The 19535-nt window shown below is 61.5% G+C and overlaps 2 protein-coding genes across 6 annotated transcripts; one reads left to right on the top strand and one right to left on the bottom strand.

Annotated features, from left to right (window-relative positions):
* Positions 1 to 8663, bottom strand: CLK2 (CDC like kinase 2). Of its 4 annotated transcripts, none has more exons than XM_063356997.1 (13): positions 8453 to 8663; positions 6716 to 6885; positions 6299 to 6533; positions 4458 to 4554; positions 4044 to 4110; positions 3552 to 3668; positions 3149 to 3315; positions 2605 to 2699; positions 2113 to 2239; positions 1670 to 1752; positions 1405 to 1484; positions 1095 to 1185; positions 1 to 661 (listed from the first exon to the last, which is right to left on the bottom strand). In XM_063356997.1, exons 1-13 carry the CDS (start codon positions 8645 to 8647, stop codon positions 479 to 481), a joined length of 1707 nt encoding a protein of 568 aa, XP_063213067.1. In that variant the 5' UTR covers positions 8648 to 8663; the 3' UTR covers positions 1 to 478. The 4 variants fall into 4 exon arrangements, with proteins under 4 accessions (XP_063213067.1, XP_063213068.1, XP_063213064.1 ...); XM_063356998.1 differs by having other exon boundaries at positions 2 to 661; positions 4458 to 4551; XM_063356994.1 differs by having other exon boundaries at positions 2 to 661; positions 2113 to 2242; positions 8453 to 8662.
* A 158-nt stretch (positions 8664 to 8821) lies between these two features.
* On the top strand, positions 8822 to 19096 carry HCN3 (hyperpolarization activated cyclic nucleotide gated potassium channel 3). Of its 2 annotated transcripts, none has more exons than XM_063357273.1 (8): positions 8822 to 9396; positions 11986 to 12415; positions 12563 to 12724; positions 13208 to 13426; positions 13888 to 14034; positions 14140 to 14380; positions 15011 to 15175; positions 15711 to 19096. In XM_063357273.1, the coding sequence occupies exons 1-8, from the start codon at positions 9077 to 9079 to the stop codon at positions 16853 to 16855; spliced, it is 2829 nt and encodes a 942-aa protein (XP_063213343.1). In that variant the 5' UTR covers positions 8822 to 9076; the 3' UTR covers positions 16856 to 19096. The 2 variants fall into 2 exon arrangements, with proteins under 2 accessions (XP_063213343.1, XP_063213344.1); XM_063357274.1 differs by having other exon boundaries at positions 9268 to 9396; positions 12150 to 12415.
* The last annotated feature ends 439 nt before the right edge of the window (positions 19097 to 19535 follow it).

Genomic DNA, 19535 nt, shown 5'->3' with positions numbered 1-19535 from the left:
GATGGTTTATTCACTTCATATTTATTTTTCACAAAGACTGTACAAAATTCTTATAAAACTCTGGTGTGGGGATGGGCTATGACATTGATCCAAAAAATAATTCCCATGCAGTCCCACCAGTTTCATAACTTACAAGGAAACAGACAAGCTACAGAGAGCTGCGAGTCCTGGAGTATTTACACCGAGGAGGGCAGGAGAGAACAGGAGACAAAGCAACACGTGAACAGAGGTATTTACAATATGGACATACAGGCCCCCTCGCCTCACGACAGTGGCAGCAGCAACAGCAGGAGGTCAGGCCCATGGTGCTCAGAGGCCGATATAGAATATGGGCTATTTACAGTATCTCACATATTAACAGCTTTACAAACATGTCCAGGGAGTTCTTCTCATGTATAAAAAAAAAGCACCGAGTGTCTAGAAATCACACAGGCCTCCACGGGGGCTAGAATCTGAGGGCAGGCTGGCACCTCTGGCGTCATCGGCTGATGTCTCTGCTAGAGTCCCACATTTTTGAGCTTGGCTCCATCTCCAACACATCAAAGAAGGGGTGCTTGAGGGCTTCGGCCAGGGTGATGCGCTTGGACGGCTCGTACTCCAGCATGCTCTCAATGAGGTCAAAAAGGCGGTGATGGTCCTCAGCCTCAGAGGTCAGATAGCGCTGAGGAGACGGAGGGGAGAGGTTAGGGCCAAGGATGCTGCACTCTGTCCTAGCTGCAATACGTTCCCTGGGCCAAACGGCTAAGCTGGGGGAAGACTGGTTTGTTCAGAACGTCTCTCGTTCTAGACCTGAGCTCTGGGCTGCTTTACCAAGCACAGCACTGCCAGGTTTTCACCCCCCACCATCTTTCCCAGGCACTTCCTGAGGTCTCCATGCCCTCCTCCTCCTCCACTTCAGATTAAGCTCAGGCTGCTGCAGTCTTCCTAGTTTATGTCTGGGACAGCCAAGGCTCCTTTGGGAAGACATCGGTATGACCCTTTCAGTGGCCCAACCTTGCCCACAGGAAGAATCTTCACAACTGGGGCAGGCACTGTTAGACTCTGCAATGAGAAAAGGATAAAGCAACCTGGTGCTTCTGCCCACCCCGCCTTACCCGCAGTGGCTTGCAGTTTTCCCGAACATAGCGGCCAGCAGAGGTGTTCTCGTCCCAGTCCAGGCGGCCATGGTAGAAATATTTCTGTTTCCTGTCGGGGTTAGAAGTGGGAACAGGTTACACTCAAGCACAAAACGTCTTGCAGCAAGAGCAAGGCGCCAGCCCTGGCAGTGCACACTGCTCAGGACACTGCAGCAGCACCGACAACTGGCTCAGCAGGCAGCTTCAAAATCGATCCCTCAGAGAGAACCACTACACGAGAAGCAGGAGAGAGCTGCCAAGCCTGCAGTGCCCAGCTGGCCTTGCTCACCTCGTCTTCCGGATCATCCGAGAAGGAATTGGCCCCAAAATCCTCTCCATCATGGCCAGGTGCTCCCGGTTGTCATGCGTCTGAGAGAGAGAAACATAAAGGGAAGGCATGGAACAGATTCCAGTCGTTCTACCTCCAGCCCAGTTCAGAACCCCTTGCTGGGCAACACCTCGGTCATCTCTACAAGACTGCAGTGATGGAGGGAACCCCATCAGTCCCAGAGGCTCCTGGCTGTACTGGGAGCCATGCAGCACACAGTTCTCACCTGAAACAGGGTGAAACCCACATAGTACTCAAAGATGATGCAGCCAATGCTCCACACATCACAGGGCTGGTTCCAGCCAAGCTCTAAAAAACAATGTTTTTTAAAGAAAAGATCCAGTTATGGCCTAAGATTCCAAATCCCTCCCCCTCACCCTTTTAAAAACAAACATCTGGAGAAAAATATTCCCATTCCAGCCAGGCTCCTGATATGCTGGTGGCAACATACTGTCCAGCTGGTAGCAATGCCAAAACACCAACTTATAAGTTGTTGACCCTCACAGAAAATTGAGAGTAGTGCATGTTAAATAAAGCACTTATCTCCCCGGGTAAACCTAGGACCGCTACAGAATGATGTAGAGGAAAAATGCTTCTTAACCCAGCAGGCAGCACCCAGAGCCCTCCAGGCGAACACCTGCCTCCGCAGAAAGACCAAGCAGTACCTACCCAGTATGACTTCGGGGGCCCGGTAATGCCTGGTAGAGACAATCGTGCTGTGATGCTCATGGTCAAATGTGGCACTGCCGAAGTCCACCACTCTGATGGCCGTGCTCTTCACGCTCCGCTCATCCCTCTTCTTCGCGGAAGAGAATGGTAATGGTTACTCAGGAGTTCTGAGATGCGGACTTAGCCCCTTCCTTACACATCTGAGGCTTTGCCACAGCACACCACGGGAGGGGAAGGCTTCGGAGGGAACATTAACTCAGCACAATCCCCAGACAAACTCTCACCATCACGCAGGTAAGCCTGTGGTCCCTATGGCTTACTTATAGACTACACAGGCTGCTCACGCAAGATATAGGCCCTGAACAAGTGCATGAACGTTGATGGTCAACCCTGTGTCTCCTGGGGCCACGTTCCAACTCCTCCCACCTGCTGATAAGGTACGGGATACTAAGAACCCAAGAGAAGACCCCTAACGCAAGGCAGCGCCATTACCTTTTCCAGATTATAGGAGAGTTCATAGTCAGAGTTCACAAAGAGGATGTTCTCTGGCTTGAGGTCAGTGTGAGTGAGTTTGTTGTCATGCAGAACTGAGGAAGCAAACAGAGTCGGGGTGACGGAACAGAAGCAATGGGAAGCTGCACCCACCCGAAGCACGAACACTGCTGATTCAGTCTGCTCGCACTGGCACCAGTTTAGCCCACATTTAGAACTGCCAGGCTAGTCCAGACTAAGATGCTTCGGCAGAAGCACAAAGATTTATCATATCGATCACCAGAACGTGTGTGGTGGTGGATGCTACAGTGCCCTGAGCTACTGCCAACCCACATGCATCAGAAAACATTACAATCAGGAAAAGGATTCATTCCAAGCACGCGTTCACTGCTGAAGGGGCAGGAAGGCTCGGTCTCAGAACTGGCACAGCGGCACCACAGCAAGAATTCGCTGCTTCGGGCCACCAGTTGAACTGGCCCAGATGTTGTGAGCTGCGCAGCTCTCCAGTCAAGGACCAGTGGAGAGAAGAGCAGTGAACACTTACATTTCACAGCCTGGCACACCTGGTAGGCCATGTGCCGTACTTGGTGGATGGGGTAAGGCAGATAGTTGTTGTCCTTCAGGAAATCAAAGGTGCTGAGCCCCAGCAGTTCGAAGGAGATGCACATGTGGCCGTGGTAGTCAAACCAGTCAAACATCCTGACACAAAGACTGAGAAAAAAAACTCTGATTTGGGACACATCTGCACACACCACTCGGCTCCGTTATCGCTGTGCCAGGCTCCTCCTTTCCTTGCTCAGTCTATCCCACAGGAAGCCAATATGCCTCCGAAAACGAGCTACAAACAAATTCAGTCACGCAACATCAAGTACCCCTCCCATCCCATCCCTGCAACGGTGCTGAGGCGACGCTTGCCCTTCCCCTTTTAACATCAAGGGCACACTCACTTTGTGTTCTCAGGATCCTTCTCGTTGATTTTCTCCAGCACGTTAATTTCCAGCCGAGCAGCCTCTTTGTATTTCTCTACGTTTTTAATGATTTTGAGAGCAACACGTGCACCACCCCTGGGGGAGAAACAGGAGGAAAACACCAGATCACCCCTGAGCTGGGTCAGAGCCCGCGTCCTGCAAAAAGGGCTTTCTGACCCAGCCTCACCCTGTGCAGCACGGCCTTCCGCCACCCTTGCTCACGCCAGAAGTGGCTGTTGTTAAGGGGTGGCCACCAAAGTAGTGCCTTTTCCCTCCCAGAGGCTCCCCCTGAGCCCTCTCCGACACAAGGGCGACCCAAGAGGGTGAACACCCAGACCAGCAGCAGAATACTGGAAACCAAGCAACTCGTTTTCACCCCCAGGCTCCCAGGCTAAGCATGAAAGGCTCCATCCCCAGCTGTGGTCTCTCTTTTCCCCTCACCACCAAGGTCTGGCCCAGGAGCAGACGTACCTCCGGTGATCGATGCACTGCACCACTCTGCCGAACGTGCCTTCCCCTAAGGTGCTAATAATCTCATCTGAGAGAGAGAGAAGGAGAGGAAGGCAGATGAGAGAGAGAGCACGACCTGGATGCAGTGCATACACAAGGCAGAGGAGAATGCATTGCAACACCTAACCTGCACACAGCTTGGGAGACCGGAGCAGCGGAAGGCTGACACCGGCTGCACAAGGCAACTGCCCTAGTTCCCTGGCACTTCAGTAACAATACAAAATATAAATGTAGCTTTAACAAAAGGGGAAGGAAAAGGAGAGGGTTTCTCTTTAATAAACAATGAAAATAAAATGAAACAGAAAGATAAGACAGATCTGCGACTGCGATGGGAGCTTAACTAGAGAGCTAAATTATGTTACGATTTGGCTGTACATCTTTCTTGTAGCCAGTCGCCGACGCGATAGATCAGATGCCCCTCGTCGTCGTCCTCCACACTCTTGGCCCTTCTGCTGCTCTGTCGACTCCGCTGCTGGCCCAGGCAGACAGGGAATTCATCATTCACCAATCAGATTTTCAAACCAGCGCAGCAGCCAGCGTCACGCATTGGTTGGTTTGGAAATTCACATGGTTGTTTGAGGAGGGGTTGCAGGAGGAGATTCCCAGCCAATTCATACGGCACAGAGGAATATATAACGATAGGGATATTGCAAGGGAACATGTCAAGATACAACACACTAGCTCAGAAAAGAAAAAAACAGTTCGCTTTTCGTTGTAGCAAAAAAAAAAAAAGAAAAGAAAAAAAAAGAAAAAAAAAAAGAACCTACAAACAGCCCCACCCGAACCAGTGTGAGAGCAGAGACGGTCAGAACAAGGGCTAGCGGAGGGGCAGTGGAAGGGGCCAGCTGCTCTCGCTCCTAGCGGGGCTCAGAGAGGAATGGCACTGGCCTTCGGGTCCTGGATAATGCCAAGAGAGCAGCTGAAGCACAACTCTGCAGCCGGGCACTCAGTGGCCGCAGGGAGAGGCTCGCTTCAGCCCCACGGCAGCCACTGAGGAAAGGCAGCAGAAGGCAGGCGCTGGGAAGTCCTGCACAAGCAAAGGGCCAGGCTGCCCCACACAGCCACTCCCCATCCCATTCCAACAACCGCCCACATTGCTTTCCCCAGCCCCCACACTTAGAAAAAGATGAACTCAGAGATTTCAGAAGCAACTCTCGGTACAGTGATCCATCCAAAACCAGAGAGAATTTGTAAGTGACTGCCTGGGGGAAGATGTTACACTTCTAGACCCTACCCCAAAGAAGCTGATCCTGGAAGGACTAACCTCCAGGAGAGAAGCAGAGGCCCAACAGGGAATAGGGACAGCCTGGGATGAGGCAGATAAGAGGTTTATGCCAGAGAAGAGAAAATTCCTGCCTTCAGTTCTTCAGCTAAGTATCCCCACACCTGGGAGCAACCAGCCAGCAGACTTGGGACCTGAATCCAGCCCACAATCCCATCCCTGGACATACAGCCGGAACAGACCAGACAACACTGAGAGCTCCACACACAGAGCAGAGGACGTTATCTGGGGTCTAACAGAAGTGGAAGGTGAACAGCAGAATAGACAAGAAGAGAAACCAAGGGACACTGCTGAGAAGAGCCTGTGATGGTTGCTGCCTCCACCTGAACTGACCAGTTCACAAGCTCTACTCCTTTGCAAAGCCCCTCGCACGACATCCCCCATCAGCTGGGCCCACCCAGAAGGATCACACTCTGACGCAGCACCTAACCTTCAGAGACAGGGGGGGCTTCCTGCCCGAACCAGGGACCATGGGGACCAAGCTGCCTGTCACAGACAGGCTGAGCTCTCTGCGACCAGGATCAGCTGAGCATTTGCTGTACAAACCTTGCACAAAAGGCTGCTTGGCTGGGGTTCCTAAACAGCTCTTAATGAGCGTCACCGAACAAAAGCAGCGCTCTGCAGGGATAAAGGAGCTGAGGACTGCAGCACCACCCCGGGGACACGCAAGCCTCGCAAGACACGCCTGTCCTCCTCCCACCTCGGAGCGGGCAACACTAAGAGAGGGTCGGAGCCGCCTGTGCCCAGCTGGCACAGGGCAGCCACTGCCCAGGTGCATCAGGATGGTGGACAGGAACTGCTGTCTGCATCAAAGGCTGTCTACACATTTCTCGAGCTGAGTCCGAGAGCTTTAGAAAGTGAGTTTTCTACTTACCCAGCTCGCCACCTGGGAGAGAAAGGTTACAGGGGAGGCCCAGCACAGCAGGATACTCACCGATGAGGAGCGACTAAAGGACCGGCTGCGGCGCCGCCTCCGCCTGTGCTTACGCCGGCTGCTTTTGCAGCTCCGGTAGCTGCCCTCACGGTCCCGGGAGCGTCGGTACTCGTAGGAATGACGGTACTCGGGTTCATAGTAGGCTTCCCCTCGCTCGCGGCTGTAATCGTTCCGCCGGTAGCTGTCACAGTAACGCCGGTCATAGGCTCTCCTGTCTGCTGAGTGGTCATCATAGCTAGGGAGGGGAAGCAAGCCAAGGGGGATTCGATTACGAACACCTCCCAGGACATTATAGCTCAGAGCATATGAGAGAACAGGGCCTGGGCCCCCCAGAAGCTGGGCTGCCCATAGTTGCCTCAAGCTGAGCTGGAGAAACACCACAGGGTTCAAGGTCCTGCCTCGTCTTTGCAGACTCACCTCCTGGACCGAACGTGGTAACTGTCTTCCCGACGGTGCCGACGATCACGCTCGCTGCTGCTCGATCGCGACCGTGTCCGCCGTCTCTTGTGTTTGCGACTTCTGTAGCGCTCATGATAGCTGCCTCGGCTGCTGCGCTCCGACGAGCGGTACCTTCTAGAGTGAGGCATCTAAGAGACAACAGGGATGACTTTGTGAGGCGATGGCAAGAGAGAGAAACCAGCACAGAGAGTCCACGGCCAAGAAGCCGAAAGGGCAAGGAGGGGGGAAGCAATGAGCAACATGTCCAAGCGTGCACAGGGGATCTGAGAGGGATGAACTTCTGAGAATCCTGTATGAGAGAGGATGTGACCACCCACATGGGCCGTGCTTGCTGCGGTTCTGTTTTCCAGGTTACTTTCCCCTCTTCATCCCCCATCTCTATGGGTCACGGCTCCAGAAGCAGCCTTTGCACCTTCAGGGCCTCCACCTTCTCTCTTACAACTAATATGCTCCCCAGGAAGGAGAAAAGCACCACCAAGGAAAACGGAAAGAAGGTGAAATGAAGCTCAGGATATCACCAGTGCTTGGTCCAAAGTCCTTGCGCACCAGTACTGAAGCCACTAACGTGGGCAGCTCGTGAAGAGATGTCTCCAGTTTACTGACAATCAAGTGACATCTACGGTTCCCACAGCAAGCAGGGAGGGCCCTACAGCACCCAGGGAGCAAAAAGCTCTTTTCCATGCACGGAGGTGTTAACGAAGCTTTGCAGAGCCTACCTCAGAGGGAAGAGTGCTCACCTCTACGGCCCTGCTGGGATGCGAGAGTGAAGCACGAAGGAGAAAACCCTTCAGTACGATGGCACGCCTGGTCCCAACCCAAAGGGCTGGTGCTTGGGATCCCCCTCCCACCCTCACTCCACAGACATTCCCCACACGTATTCCAGTTCTGAAACATGAAGCAGCTCAACCTGCCGCATCTCCCTTTGTCCACTGACCTCCCACCACCGATTTTCCTCACCCCGAAAAGGTTCACTCACACACCCGGCTGCCGCCCCGCACCCACACCTACGCTGACATTACCAGCAGGGCCGTCAGAATGCCGAACTGCCCCCCGTGATGTGGCGACCAGGGGGCACGGGCTGTCACCCCCCCGCTGGCTTCACCCCCCAGAGCCAGGCCGGGCTCTGCGGGGCCGCTCACGGCTCCCCCTTGTTCGCGGGTGCCGCCGCGTCCGGCTGCGCCCACTGCGGGCGCCGCTTCCAGCCTCTAATTACCGGCGGCGGCGGCAGGCGCGGCTGGCGGCCCGCCGAGGCCGGGCGACCTCGTTACGCGCGAGCAAAGCCCGCACCAAGGCGTTTCGCAGCAGGCCTAGAACCGGTTTGGGGATGATGATGATGGCGGCCGCGCTCGCCGCCCTGCTCCGCGGCCGCCGGGCGGGGCCTCCGCCGTGTGCAGGGCCGCGCCGAGCGCCAAAAGCGGAAGCACCGCGGCCCGGTCACCGGGAGAGACCGGGGCCGCGGGAAGGGGCGGCGGGCGGAGAACCTCCCGCCCCGACCCCCAAGGCCCAGCCGGGGCCTCCTCGGGCCATCCGGCCCGGCCCGCCCCGGAAACCCCCAGGCCGCCGGGCTGCGGCCGCGGCCCCGCCAAGAGCCACCGGCGGGGCCTGCCCCGGGCGGCCCCGGACCGCCCCCGCCCGCCGCGGAGGCCGCGGCCTACCCCCGCCCCCCCCGGCGCCGCGCCGCGCCCCGCGCCGCACCGTCCTCGCAGCCAGCCCGGTGCGCTTGTCCCACAGGAAATCCGTGATGGCGGCCGTGGGCCCCCGGGAATCCCGGGCCCCGCTCCAGCTGCTCCGGCTCCGGCTCCGCCGCTCGCCGCCGCCCCACGGATCCGAGTCCTCACAGGCCGCGCGCAGCTCGCCGCGGGGCCGCGCACGCACGCACGTACCGCGCATGCACGCACGCGTGCGTCACACGGCGCGGCGGGGCCAGGGCGGGGCCGAGGGGCGGGGCGCGGCGGCGGCCGTCGCCCCCGGAGCTCCGCCCACCCCGCCCCGCCCCGCCCGCCGCGGGGTCCCGCCGCCGCCGCCGCCGCCGCCGCCGCCGCCGCCCGGGCCTCGCTGCTCGGCGCGCCGCCGCTCCGGTGCCGCCGGCGCCTCCCCGCTGGCGGCGGGGCCCGGCCGCCGCGCCAGGGCGTGCGCAACAGGCGGGTGCCGGCCGGGCTGCGGGCGCCGACGAGCTTGAGAGCGCGGCCGGTGACCGAGCGGCCGGGGGCGGCGAGCGAGCGCCCGCCCGGGGCCGGGCATGTGCGGCGGGGCGGCGGGCAGGGCGCCCGGGCAAGGGCGTTTGAAGGAAACGTGAGGCGCGGCGGCGGCGGCGGCGGCATGGACGCGGCGACGGGCCGGAGCCCCGAACCGCGGGAGAAGCCGCCGGTGCTGGACGGTGAGGCGGCGGGGGCGCCCGCGGGGGCGGCGGGCGCGGCCCCGGCCTCGCCGGCGGCGGCTGAGCAGATCGTGGCGGAGGGCGAGGCGGCGGCGGCGGCGGCGGCGGGCACGTTCGTGCAGCGGCAGCTCGGGGCCATGCTGCAGCCCGCCGTGAACAAGTTCTCGCTGCGCATGTTCGGCAGCCACCGGGCCGTGGAGATCGAGCGGCAGCGGGTGAAGTCGGCCGGCGCCTGGATCATCCACCCCTACAGCGACTTCAGGTGGGACCCGGGCCCCGCGCCCGCCCCGCGCCCGCCCCGCGCCCGGCCCCGCCGCCGCTGTCCGTGGTGCTGAGCGCGGCTCCGCCGCCCGGCCCGTCCCGGCCCGTCCCGGCCCCGCCGGCGGCCGTCGGGGCAACAAGTGACGGGCGCCGGGGCTGGCACCGGGCCGGGGGGACGCGGCTGCCGGGCGAAGCGCGGGGCCGGCGCTTACCGGGGCCGCGCTGCCCCAGCCCTTTCCCCATCCTCGGGTCCTCCCGCGCCGGTTCCCCGGGGAACGCGGGCAACTTTCTTCTGCCTCAGCCTCTCCTGGGCCCCGCATCCCGGGCCCCGCACCCCGGGCAGCCCATCTTTGCTGCCCCGGCTCTGGGTGTGTGGAGGGGGAAGCAGGGGCCGCCCCTCCTTGGCTCCTTGCACAGCTCCCCCCACTCCTTCTCCACGCTGCGTTTAGTTTCTGCACCCGATGGGAAGCCGCGTTGTCCCCCCGGGGACACAGGCCCCCCGAGCTGCCCGCAGCACTGGCCCAACACCGGCCCAGCACTGGCCGCTGGTGGAGGAGGGCAGGGTGCCGAGCGAGGAGCCGGGCCTGGCTCACGGTGTCACCGGGATCACAGGGAGAGCTCGGGGACGGATGATGTGGGAGGATCTGGGTGTCACGGGGATGTTGAGTCATATAGGGTGGGCTTTCTCTACGGGGGATGAAGCTGCCAGGCAGTCATCTCCCGCAGCAAGCTGTGACATGGCCGATGTCCCCAGCCTGGCGAGGCACCCTGGAGTGGGGCTGTCACTCCCAGCAGGTGCCCAGCACCTGTAGCCAGCTCTCCTCACTGCTGGGCCCCGACCTGCCATGCGTACCAGCTCCCCTATGCTGCTCCGAGGGCTGCGAGCCCTTAGACCCCTTTTCCCCGGGGGAAGCTGCCCCAAAGTTTGTGAGCCTGAGCTCAGCAGGAGCGGCTTGCACAGCCGGTGCCCTGCGCTGAAGGTGACACGAAGTGAGCTGGCAGGTGGACAGCTGGCAGGATTATGCTGGTGTTCATCACATTATGGGGATACATAAAGGCCACTGAGATCAGGGCCCCGCGCGTTGGCCCTGACACAGAGTAAAGGACAGGCCCTGCCCTAAAGAGCTTAAGCCAAGATCTGAATCAAGAGCTCCGACAGGTTCAGGCAGCTGCGGGGGGAGGCGGTTTCCCCCTCGGCGCACCGTGTTTCTCGGGGCACAGTGTGGGGGCGCGGGAGGCGATTGCATGGCCAGGTCAGGCCCCTTCTGCCTGGCCAGTGTCTCCATGTCTGTGGGCAGGAAGGCGTTAATTTGTGCGAGGCGCCTGGGCCCTGGGGAGCTCCGGGGAGGTGGTTCCCCCCCACCAGGCTCTGGTGCTCTCTGGATGGAGGAGTCTCACGTGGTACCATGACTTCTCCTCCCTCCTCTTCCCTGCCACCTGCAGAAAGCTTTGTGCCTGTGCCCCACCGGGGACGCAGGGTGCAAAACACCCGTGGGCTTCTTGTCACATGCAAAGGCCAGTTGGGATCCACCAGGCACTAAGAGTTGCCCTGAGGTCACCTTTGGAGATTGGGGTCTATACCCACCACCAGGGCTGGGGCTTATGGGGGCACCCAAAGGTGGGAGCTGGACTGGCTTTTCCAGGCACCCATAAAACTTTAAGCTGGGGCCTGGGAGTCCACCCAGCCGCTGCAGGAGCCCTCGCAGGCCTCGTGAAAAAAGGCCTCACGTATTTGTGTGAAGATTGAAAACACCCCAGCCACATTTGCGTGTGAATGGGGATGCGGAATTTCATGCCATAACCAAATGCTAATCAACTGCTGCCCGCTGCCTCTCGGCTTTTCTTCCAAAGCCTCTAAGCTTGTCCACTCCCCGAGGAAGGATGTGGCTTAGGGGCTCCTGCAGGCCCATGGCTGTGTAGCTCCTGCCCAGTGCTCCTGAGCAGCCCCTGTTCCTCCCACTTTCCCCGTGGTGATGGCACTTGTCTGTCCTTGTGGCTGCTGCCTGGCTTGACCGGGCTACAATCCCGATTGCCTCCCCGGCCCCCAAGTCCCGCGGCTGCCCCAGGAGCTTGGTGCTCGGTTTGCATAACCAGCAAAGCTTACTCTAAATCCTGCTAAGCCAGCCTGGCGGGTGGCGGGGAGCCGGCGGATGACAGGGAGCTCTGGGGAGCAAAGCCCCCATCCTCCCTGAGTTTTGTACAGGGCAGATGTCAAGATTGGAGTGGGGACGTACGTGTGCCCACACTGCCATGCCTTAAAGAGAGGGACGAGCGGCGGCCACGCTCCTTGAGCTACGTCCCTCCATTCCTACACGTTCCCGATATTTCCTCCCCCAGACCCTGCTCTGCCTCGAGAGCCGCTGCAGAGTCGCTCCTCTCCGCACACATACACTCGCATGTGTCCCAGCCGAGCGGCGGGGTCTTAGTCATGTGTGTGGGCAGGCACACGTGTGTGTGTCCTGAGTGCCCGTCTCTCCATGGTGCGTTGGAGTCTCTAACTTTGAACCTGGGTTTGCTTCCTAACCAGCTGTGTCCTGCCTCTCCCCACTTCTCCCTGCCCTCCTCCATCCCCCGTGCTCCCTCCTTGCAGGTTTTACTGGGACCTCATCATGCTGCTCCTGATGGTGGGGAATCTGATCATCCTGCCTGTGGGCATCACCTTCTTCAAGGATGAGAACACCCCTCCCTGGATCGTTTTCAACGTGCTTTCGGACACTTTCTTCCTGGCTGACCTAGTGCTGAACTTCCGGACAGGCATTGTGGTGGAGGACAACACAGAGATCATCCTTGACCCTCACACCATCAAAATGAAGTACTTGAAGAGCTGGTTCCTGGTTGACTTCATCTCCTCCATCCCCGTTGACTACATCTTCCTCATTGTTGACCTGGAGACCCAGGTGGATTCTGACGTCTACAAGACAGCCCGGGCCTTGCGCATCGTCCGCTTCACCAAGATCCTCAGCCTGCTGCGCCTGCTGCGCCTCTCGCGCCTCATACGCTACATCCACCAGTGGGAGGAGGTGAGAACCCCTTGGGGGTCCAAGACCCCTGCTCAGGGTCTCAGGCCACGTCAGGGGTCCCTGGCTGTGAGGTAGGGCTGGAGGGCAGGGGTTCAGAGGGCTGTTCTGGGAAGAGTCTCTCTAGCTCTGCTCCTGGCTCTTCCCCAGATCTTCCATATGACGTACGACCTGGCCAGTGCTGTGGTGAGGATCTTCAACCTCATCGGCATGATGCTGCTGCTCTGTCACTGGGACGGCTGCCTCCAGTTCCTGGTGCCCATGCTGCAAGACTTCCCCGAGGACTGCTGGGTCTCCATCAACCACATGGTGGTGAGTGCCCCGGGCAGGGGCAATACCGGCCGTGCGTCTGCCGGGGGGAGGAGAGGCTTTGGTTACACGTCTTGTACGCTAAGGCTGGAGCTGCCCAGATCCCCGCTGTGGAGCAGCGTCTCTATGGTCACAGTCCTGCAACAGCAGCGAGGGAATCTCTGCATTACCTTCCTATCTCAGCCCGCCTTGGCTGCTGCTGCAGTCGGAGCAGCCAGGGAAATCCCTCCTGCCCTGCCAGGAGGGAACAGGGCAGTGGGGCTCCTGCCTCCTCCCCAGAGCAGGGGCTGGTGCAGGCTCAGGGCTTTGCACGGTTCCCAATGCCTCCTCCCAGAGCAGGGCTCTGCCCTTTGTGCTTGGACGCACCGGGAGCCTTTTCCTCGCTGGGGCTCTGGACTCCCTTGCCTTGGGGAGGGGGGACTGGAGGGTTCAGCCCCGCAGCTCCTTCCGACAGACTCCCCAGCAACACCGTTCCCTCGTCTGCAGAATGACTCCTGGGGGAAGCAGTACTCGCACGCCCTGTTCAAGGCCATGAGCCACATGCTCTGCATCGGCTATGGCCAGCAGGCACCCGAGGGCATGACTGATGTCTGGCTCACGATGCTGAGCATGATCGTGGGGGCCACCTGCTACGCCATGTTCATCGGCCATGCCACCGCCCTCATCCAGTCGCTGGACTCGTCCCGGCGCCAGTACCAGGAGAAGGTCAGTGGGGTGGGGTAGCGAGTGGGAAGGACGCCCTGGAGCGAGTGGGTCCAGCTCCAGAACCTGCTCAGCACGGGCTGCCCTGCCCTGCAGATTCCTGCCCTGATCTCTGCCCTTGCCACTCGCCTGGGGGTGTGGGAGGGGGGGTGTCCGGCTGCCCACGTGGATGGAGGTGCCCCATTCGTGATGTTGGGGTTCACCTTAGCATAGCGAGGCCCCATCCTGGCCTCTGTCCTGGGACCCTCTGCGTCCTGAGTGCGCGGATGTCCTGTCCTCTGCCCTGGAGGTGGCCTCTGGAGCAGGGCCCTGGATCAGGGGTGCCTGGACCCCAGCTCTGGCAGCAGCTGCTTCTCACCGCCGAGGAGAGGGAAAGCGTCGGCCAGCTGTGCTGTGCTGCCGGCCTCTAGCGCGGTGCAGCTCGTTTCAGCGCAGCCCTCTGTGGCTCTGCCTTGTCCCCACAGTACAAGCAAGTGGAGCAGTACATGTCATTCCACAAGCTGCCTGGGGACACGCGCCAGCGGATCCACGAGTACTACGAGCACCGCTACCAGGGCAAGATGTTTGACGAGGAGAACATCCTCGGGGAGCTCAGTGAGCCCCTCAAAGAGGTATGGGCAGGCCCCCCAGCGCTGGTGACTTGGCCGGGGGGGGGGCTGGTGCTTGCTGAGGTCAGGCTGGGTGATGTCTCTGCTGACGTGCTCCTCACCCCACAGGAGATCATCAACTTCAACTGCCGCAACCTGGTGGCCAACATGCCCCTGTTTGCCAATGCAGACCCCAACTTTGTAACAGCCATGCTGACCAAGCTGCGCTTTGAGGTCTTCCAGCCTGGGGACTTCATCATCCGTGAGGGCACTGTGGGCAAAAAGATGTACTTCATCCAGCACGGGGTGGTCAGCATCCTCACCAAGGGCAACAAGGAGACAAAGCTGTCTGATGGCTCCTACTTTGGGGGTGAGGCTGGGCTGGGGGACCTGGAGCGCAGAGGGGAGTGAGACCTGCCGGGGCGGGGGCAGGAGCTGGGGCATCCCTCGTGTTTCTGCCTGCTGCACCCTCTTCCAATCACCTCTTGCCCGGTGCCAAAGGCTCGGCATCCTCCTCACACCGGGCTCTGGGGCTCAGAAGTCCACCACCCCTGTTCTTACGGGCGACCTTGTCCGGCAGATCGAATCAGAGGGACCAGCAGTCAGAGGGATGAATTTTGGCTGGCTTGGGCAGAGGGGGCATCCACCCACCCCACCTGTGGCTGGAGAGGGGGCTGGGTTAGAGCAGAGCATCTGAGCCAGTTTATAGGCTACAAGCATGAGTCTGGGAGAGAAACAGGCCGGGCAATCACAGCAGCCATGCCCAGGGATGTCTCCGTGGCCTGGGGAGGGAGGAAGAGGCTGTGCCTGGCTGCGGGCACAGCCATGGCTGTCTGGACTCCCGGGTCTGCCCTTCCTCCTGAGTCATGCTCTCTTTCTGTGCAGGGTGTGGGAGCGCTGGGCTGCCCCGTCCCCTCTCCGGCTGCCGTTATCTGGGGAGGCTGTTGGGAAGGGGATGGACGGCTGCGTCATCCTGACGCCCAAACCTCTCTCCCTGCAGAAATCTGCCTGCTGACGCGGGGCAGGCGGACGGCCAGCGTGCGAGCTGACACCTACTGCCGCCTCTACTCCTTGTCGGTGGATAATTTCAATGAGGTGCTGGAGGAGTACCCCATGATGCGCAGGGCCTTCGAGACGGTGGCCATGGACCGGCTGGACCGCATAGGTGAGGAGCGGCCTCGGGGCCCAGCGCAGCCTCCTCTGCACCTGCTCCCAGGGGCTGCGGCAGCCCTGCCCCATGGGTGACGGCATCACAGGCCCCATGGATCACGGCATCCCAGCCCCATGGGTCCCCAGCAATGAGGATGAGGGGGAGCACAGGGAAGGAGCCTGCCTCCAGGATCCCTCTCTCCTCCCAGGCAAGATCCAGGCAATGCCATATGACAGGCTCCCTGGGGGATCTCTCACCGCCCCCACACATATTTGCACTGTCTGGCATCAGCCAGCTGCTGTCTTCGCCCCCCCTCACCTGCAAAGGACAAGCAGGACCCCAGCCCCCAGCCTGGAACCTTTGGAGCCAGGACTACCCTGTTTTGTCCCTGCTTCTCCCTCTGCCCCAGTCCGGACCTTCCCCAGGGTCTTGCTTCCCTTCGTCACACCGATGAGGTTTTACTCTCCCTTCCCCACCACCACCCTGCCCTCCACGATGTCCCCAAGAGCCAGCGCTCCCGGGGTCAGTGACACTGCTGCCTCCCACCCAGGGAAGAAGAACTCCATCTTGCTCCGCAAGCGAGCCGAGCACAGCGCGGGGTCCATGAACAACGAGATGATCCAGCAGATCGTGAAGCACGACCAGGACATGGCCCACAACATCCAGGACCTGCAGCAGATGGCGATGGGCCGGGAGCTGAGCGGCAAACCGGTGATCTGGGAGCCGCTGGTGCACGCGCCCCTGCAGACAGCCGCCGCCACCACCAACGTGGCCATTGCCTTGACTCACCAGCACAGCCTGCAGGCCCACATCTTCCTGCCGCCCTCCTCCATCTCCAGCCCGCTCTCCCCTGAGGCCACCCTGCTCACAAAGCCGGTGCGCAGGTCCCAGCCCAGCCTGGGGGGCTCCCGGCCCTCCTCCGTAAGCTCCCCGTCGGGGACACAGTCCCACCTCCAGACGCCCGCCGCCGGTTCGCCTTCCTCCCCCATGGTCCAGTCCCAGGCGCCCCTGGAGAGCGGCGGCCAGAGACCAAGCCATGGGGCGCAGCCCCTGCCACGCGCGGCACAGAAGGGGGAGATGCCTCCGGCAGCCAAGCAGCCCCCGGCCGGCTCCCAGCCCCAGCTCTCCAAGTCCCGGGGCGCCTCGGTCTCCACCTCGCTACTGCAGCAGGCGGCGGGGGCTCCATCCCCCAGCTCAGAGCAGGTGCTGCCAGCAGGGAGAACGCTCCACTACAGCCTGTCCCGAGCCACTGGCTCCCACATCTCTCTTTTGATGCAGCCCCAGCAGCTGGTGAAGCACAGGAGCATCCAGGGCCTGCCCGTGGGGCGGCTCACCCAGGACGTCCGGCTCCTCTCCGCCTCCCAGCCCTCCCTTCCCAATAAAGTGGCCCAGCAAGCCGACGGGAGCTCCTTGCAGCAGGGCAGGAAATCTGCAGGGAATCTGGCCCGCAGATCCTCTCCCTCGGTAGCCGGACTCCTCACCAAGCCATGTCCGGGGATCCCAGGCCAGCCGGCACACCCGCAGCAGATGCCTTCAGGATCGCTGGCTCAACCCAGCCGCTCCGTGGCGGGAGCATCCACCCCGCAGTCCCCGGTCTCTGCGTCCAGGCAGGCAGCAGGTCCCTCCCGCAAGGGTTCCGTGGCCTTCAGCCCCGAGGTGGAAACAGGGAAGCCCAAACTCCCGTCCAACATGTGAGTCCCCGGCAGCACCGTGCACAGGCAGGAGGGACCCAGGCACGCTGGCGGCGGAGGCGGCAGGAGAGGCAGAGCACCTGGGGAAGGGCCCTGGCCCCGGCTGTGTTGGAGAGAAGATGAGGTGAGAGGCAGCGCCCGGGGCCATAGACTGGCTGCTCCAGACGCGGGGGGATGGCAGGGACGGGTATGGGGCAGCCCCACAGCCGGCCCAGCTGGATGAGGAGGGGGCTCTGCTGACTGCCCTGCGGGGGAAACCCTGCACGGGCTCTCGCCTCCTTGCTCCATCACCGTCTCTCCCGAGTCCTGCCCTCCTGGCTACAGGATGGGTCAGAGCCCTTGCCCAAACCCTGGCCTTGCTGGGGAGCCCGGCTCCCAACAACTGCTCCCTGGGGGCCGGGCCCCCCCGTGCTCTGCCCTTGCACCCCACGGCTTCTCCTTGGGCCCAGGCCGGCTCTGGCGGCTCCTCCAGTTTGTCCTCGGTGGCAGCAGTGGCCGCCACACGCCTGCCTTGATCCCCAGAAAGCTTTGCCCAGCACCCTCGCTTTCTGGGAGAGGGGGAGAGGCAGCCCCCGCGGGGCCCACAGCTGAGGGCAGAGTGAGGGGGCTGGAGCCCCATGGCGGGGTCTGCCCGGGCAGACAGAGTGCGGTTTCCCAGGGCCATTGGGGGCCAGGTCGCCCCTCCCTGAGGCCCTGGATGGAGGGAAGGGCCTTAGGGATGTCCCTAAGGGACCAGGACCTGGGCGTCCCGGGCAGGGTCCCCCTGGTGTGGCGAGTGCCACGTGGCGGAGATGGGGGTCGGACGGGTCTCCCACTGAGCAGCCCCCAGGTGCCTCTTCCCGGCTCGGGGGTGCCCCTCGCCTTGGAGGTGCTGGGTCCCTGTGAGGTTGGGATGCGCTGCCGGGCAGCGCCCTGCCCCTGGGCGCTGCCACCCGGACCCTCCCCATGCTCTGGCGAGGGGCAGCCAGAGCGGGACCCCGCTGCCCGCGGCTCCTGGGAGGATGCTCAGCCCGGGCTCTGCTCCCGCCCTGCGCTGCGGTCCCGTCTCCAGACTGCCCGGTGATGCCAGTCACCAGCGCTGCAGTGAGCCGAAGGGTGTTGCGAAGAGATGCCAACCCCGGGCAGCGCCTGGGTGACGTGTGGGGCCGTGGGGCTGCCTCCCCCTCACCCTTCTGGGTCTCTGTAGGGGAGGGCAGGGGCCCAGGGTCCCTGAGGCCAACCACCATCGCCCCTCCAGAGCCAGTAGCCAGCCATGTGTGTTCGAGTTGTGGCTCCGCCGAGCAGCTGAGCTCTGCTTACAGTGTTGCTTTGGGCCAACCGTGTTAGCAGTCCTGGTTAGAGTAGTGTCCCCTCCCGACCCCGCCGTGCTGCGCAAGCTGCTTCCCACTACTGGAGTCAGGAACCATGGCTTGTAGTCGTCCTCTGGGGCTTGGCTGCCACCGACCAGGGTGCACCAGACCCCCGGCGCAGCAGGCGAGGGTCTTGTTCCACATGGTACTTCTCGAAGTGAGGTCTTGAGTTCTCCCCCCTCATGTTTTGGGACGTCGGGACTAGTCCGGACTGCGGGGCTGCTCAGAGCGCCCGGCCAGCGGGGCACAGCAGTCCGGTGGGAATCCCGTCAGTGTGGCCATCAGAGGGGACGTCCAGCACTGCCTTTTTTTCCACGGACTTCAACTCCCCTTCCCCGCCCACCCCGCGTCCCGCTCCATCCCCATGGTCGGTGTCTCCCCGGCAGCCCCTCGGGAAGGGGTCTGCAGCCGGGCTGCGTAGTCAGACGTTCCCAGGCTGTGTTTACACTGCGTGATGTAGATGTTTTAGCGGTCATCCTAGGTGTCCCCCGCAGAGCACGCGGGCTGGTCCGGACGGCACCGAGCACGGCTCCGCTTCCGCCAGCCACGCTGCCTGCGCACCCTCCCCACGCCGCAGCCCTGTGCCAGGAGCCAGAGCCACCCTGTGCTCCAGCCACCGCCACGGCAGACCCCTGCCTCGAGCCACGTTGGCTTGTGGCCCCAGCGCCCCGTCCCGGTGGGGAGGCTGGAGGGGCCAGGGCGGCCAGCGGCACACGCGTGTCTCTGCGGCGTGCGTGGGTGCGAGTCTAGTCACCAAAGACCATGATCCTTCACTCTTGCACTCACGGCAGTCGATGTACAGAGCTTGTAGTTTTCATATCGCAGAGAATTTAAAAGCATTTTTTTATTTTTGGTCGTTGTACATAATGGATTTAAATAATAAAGAGAGATTCTGAGCTGGGCTGGGGCGGCCTCCTTCGGTGCCACCTGCTGGCACCCCCAGGGCGGGTTGGGATGGGGTGGGGGGGACACCACGCTCCCCCTCCTGCGTAGAAGCTGGATCCAGTCCTGGCCCTGCCCAGAGCCCGGAGCAGCCGGGACATCCCTGGGTGCCCTGCGAGGGGCCTGTCCCCGGTCCCACAGCCCCGGGGAGTGCAGTGGGGGCCCAAAGGCAGCAGGACCCTCCCGCCCACCCCGTCCCTTTAGGCCCTGGGGAGATTACTGTTTAATCTTTGGTTATTTTCCCCTTCCATCTCCCTTCCATTTATTAACTGGGGGGTGGGGGGGAGGGGGGAGGTTTGATATTGCCTGATTGCAGAGCGGACGCTGGGCATTAACTAGATTAAATGAAGGTCACGCAGCGCGAGATGTGCTGGGGTGCCTGAGCCACGACGG

The sequence above is a fragment of the Chroicocephalus ridibundus genome, chromosome 21, assembly GCF_963924245.1.
Source record: "Chroicocephalus ridibundus chromosome 21, bChrRid1.1, whole genome shotgun sequence".
Classification (NCBI taxonomy): domain Eukaryota; kingdom Metazoa; phylum Chordata; class Aves; order Charadriiformes; family Laridae; genus Chroicocephalus; species Chroicocephalus ridibundus.
The sequence above is the reverse complement of the archived record's forward strand: the minus strand, read 5'-3'. Positions and strand labels throughout refer to the sequence as shown.